The 3248-nt window shown below is 36.7% G+C and overlaps 1 protein-coding gene across 1 annotated transcript; it reads left to right on the top strand.

Annotated features, from left to right (window-relative positions):
• Window positions 1-830: 830 nt before the first annotated feature.
• Window positions 831-2985, top strand: LOC107963768 (heat stress transcription factor B-2b). The gene is made up of 3 exons (XM_016900236.2): window positions 831-1153; window positions 1431-1803; window positions 1878-2985. Exons 2-3 carry the CDS (start codon window positions 1543-1545, stop codon window positions 2556-2558), a joined length of 942 nt encoding a protein of 313 aa, XP_016755725.1. The 5' UTR covers window positions 831-1153; window positions 1431-1542; the 3' UTR covers window positions 2559-2985.
• The last annotated feature ends 263 nt before the right edge of the window (window positions 2986-3248 follow it).

The raw sequence follows: 3248 nt of genomic DNA, 5'->3' as shown, positions 1-3248 counted from the left end.
TGTTTTTTTTTTAAATTCCCATGATGTCGTCTGACACATTGACGACATCAAAAAATATATTTTTTTAATTTATTGATCGATGTCACTTGACACACTAGTGACACCAATTTTTTTTTAAAATTTTCAACAAACTGGAAGCATCCACTAAAAAATATATATTTTTCCCTCCCTGAATACTCGTTTTTTTCATGGGTATTTTGAAAAATACATATTGATGTTGCTTGACACAATGACAACACCTAAAAACGTTATTTTTTAAAAAAAGCCTATGATTGTCTAATGATGAGGGTACGTTGTTTAGGCGATATCAACGATCACGGGGAAAAACATGTTATTTACATACATAAATTTTGACTTAGGCTATTTTTGTAAATAATTAATTATTTTGGATCAATTGCATAAAAAAAACCCAATATAATGAATTAAACAAAACTCTCTTTTACTACAAATCCCATTGCTATCTTGATGTAATAACAAATATGGTTGGAGAGTTATGGCCTGAAATTTTTATTTATTTTTACTGTAAAATTTTAATCCTTATACATTAATATGAGATATACGTACATTATGTATAATTGTTTAATTATTTCACTAACCATACAAACTTTTAATATTAAAAACTGATGAAATATTTATTAAAAAAATTGTTGTTTGACTATTAAAAGTGGAAGAATTAAATTTTAAATATGCCAAACATACAGGGACCGATAACAAAATTAGACCATTTAAAATTCTTTTACCGAAGAATCATCAAAAGGAAAGGACGGAGTTTCTAGAAGACACACCCGTAACACATTAATACACCCCCCTCGTCTCCTTTCTGGCGCCTTCCTTTTATTTCCTCAGTGTCCACATGGGTCCCACGTACTTGACCTTTTCTTTAATTTTCTATATTTTCCCTTTTTAATTTAATATTTTATTAATTATTATCCTTTCTTTCTCGATTTCCTTTTCCACTTTCTTCCCCTTATATCATTTACTCCAAATCCCAGAATCTTCTAGAAATAATAAAAACCTAACACGTTCTGCAACGGTGCTGTCGCCGTCTTTCACTCTCTTACGGTGTCGAAAACCTTTTGGATTCAACGATCTTATCGCATGACGAACCTGGTTTCTTCTTTGGTTACTGAGAAAATTTTCGTTGCCTTTTAAGGTACGGAATTTATTTGAACAATTTTGAGTTTTTTTAATGTAATTTAATCTCTATGCTCATGTATGGATGTTTATAATATTTGTTCATAAAGAAAGCAAGAAATCTTTTAATATTATTCTGAAACTGTCTCCGTTTCTGTGCTTTTGAATAATCTATATAAGATTTGATGTTGAATTTGGTGAACTTAAAAAGATATTTTCAGCTCTATGCATGGAAGATATTTTTTTGTTTCATTTGTTTATTTTCTTTTTCTAACACTCTCTCGGCTGCCAATCAGAGCGTTATTATTCTTTCGCTTACGTTTGATGTAAAGGAACGCCAAAGTGACCTGTCTCCCTCTCTCTAGAGAGTTCGGTTTTGTGTAAGGTTCGGATCTAGAACCGAACCGTATGGCACCATTGCCGGCCGATCAACCCTGCGAATCTCATGCCAGCGGTGCTGTGGCTGACTCGCAACGGTCTTTACCTACACCGTTCCTTTCTAAAACCTATCAGCTCGTCGATAATCCATCCGTCGATGATTTGATTTCATGGAACGACGATGGATCAACTTTCATAGTTTGGCGCCCAGCTGAGTTTGCTCGTGATTTGCTCCCTAAGTACTTCAAACATAACAATTTCTCTAGCTTCGTTCGTCAACTCAATACATATGTAAGTGTTTAAAAATTTGAACGTGATAGTACTAATAATTAGTTTTAATTCAACTTAATTTTATTTTTTCTTAGGGATTTAGGAAGGTAGTGCCTGATAGATGGGAGTTCGCTAACGATTGTTTCAAAAGAGGTGAAAAAGGACTTCTCCGAGACATACAGCGCCGGAAAATAACTCATAATGCTTCTGGTTCGGCGACGGTGACCATCGCGCCGGTTACTTGTAAGCCATCGCCGTCGAATTCGAGCGATGAGCAGGTTATTTCATCGAACTCGCCTCCTGTTGCTACCGTTTTGAATCGGACCACAAGCTGCACGACAACGGCGGAGCTTTTGGAGGAAAACGAGAGGCTTAGAAAAGAAAACATGCAGCTTAACCATGAGTTAACTCAGTTGAAGAGGCTGTGTAACAATATTTTAAATTTGATGACTAATTATGCTTCCGGTCAAGTGGAGAACCATTCAAACTTGGCTGAAGGGAAGGCATTGGATCTTTTGCCAGCGAGGACGAGGAACGGTGGTGGTTCGAAGCCTGTCCTGGCGGAGACGGAGGAGGAAGCAGCGGAGGATTTGAGGCCGAAGTTGTTTGGAGTTTCAATAGGGATGAAGCGCGTGAGGAGAGAAGGTGAGGAAGAGGAAGGGGTGATGGATGAGGAGCAGCAGCAGGAGATTAAGCCTGGATCTGACATTAAATCAGAGCCGTTGGATGGCAATAATGATAATCAGGACTCCACGTGGCTGGAGCTTGGCAAATGATCGAATGGGATTTATTATTATTATTTATTTGATTTTCTTTTAATCAGTGGATGGCGATGTTGATGATGAGAATCGGAAAGGAACGCGCCAACGTGGTCCCTATGGAGCATGTTTCGAAGAATCACGTGTTGGGAAAACAGACACGTGGCGCCATGTGAAATATTTGTTCTGGATGCTTCTAGAATGTAAAGCCCACAGACGACAGAACATGTAAAATAGACTAAACGTGGGGCAAAATTGCCCAAACGAAATGGGGCATTCAAAGACGGGCCTCCATTTCAAATCGCTGTAGTTGGCTATTTATTTATCTTGTATTTCACAGGGTTAAAGCTGATTGAAGAAAATTAACAGTTGTTGTTTAGGAGCCTTACCAATTAAGGGATTGTTGGATTATATTACTTATAATAAGATTGTTTTATTAAGATTACCTAGATTTTTTCTAGGCACCCAAGTGGCAAAGGATTGACCCTTCCAAAGTCGGCATCCACGTACAGATCCTCTTTCTAAAGTTATTTTTCGGATCGATCCCCATTGTGCTATAAGGTTGTTTGAACTCGTGCTTTTAATTCTTTAAATGACTTTTTTTCATTTGCGATAAATAGATATTGGAAACACATCAATACAACATCAATACATAATTAAGAGATATCTAAACAGTTAGATTGTAGTTAAAATCAAGTTCGAATTTCG

Source organism: Gossypium hirsutum, chromosome A03 (assembly GCF_007990345.1).
Source record: "Gossypium hirsutum isolate 1008001.06 chromosome A03, Gossypium_hirsutum_v2.1, whole genome shotgun sequence".
Lineage (NCBI taxonomy): Eukaryota > Viridiplantae > Streptophyta > Magnoliopsida > Malvales > Malvaceae > Gossypium > Gossypium hirsutum.
Note: the sequence above shows the minus strand (reverse complement) of the source record. Positions and strands in the feature narration are given on the sequence as shown.

What these genes read in the sequence shown, in the direction of transcription:
- LOC107963768 (XM_016900236.2), top strand. Translation starts at nt 1,543, where the DNA reads ATGGCACCATTGCCGGCCGATCAACCCTGCGAATCTCATGCCAGCGGT. An exon ending in TTCGTCAACTCAATACATAT is followed by an intron (nt 1,804 to 1,877) that starts GTAAGTGTTTAA and finishes ATTTTTTCTTAG; the next exon opens with GGATTTAGGAAGGTAGTGCC.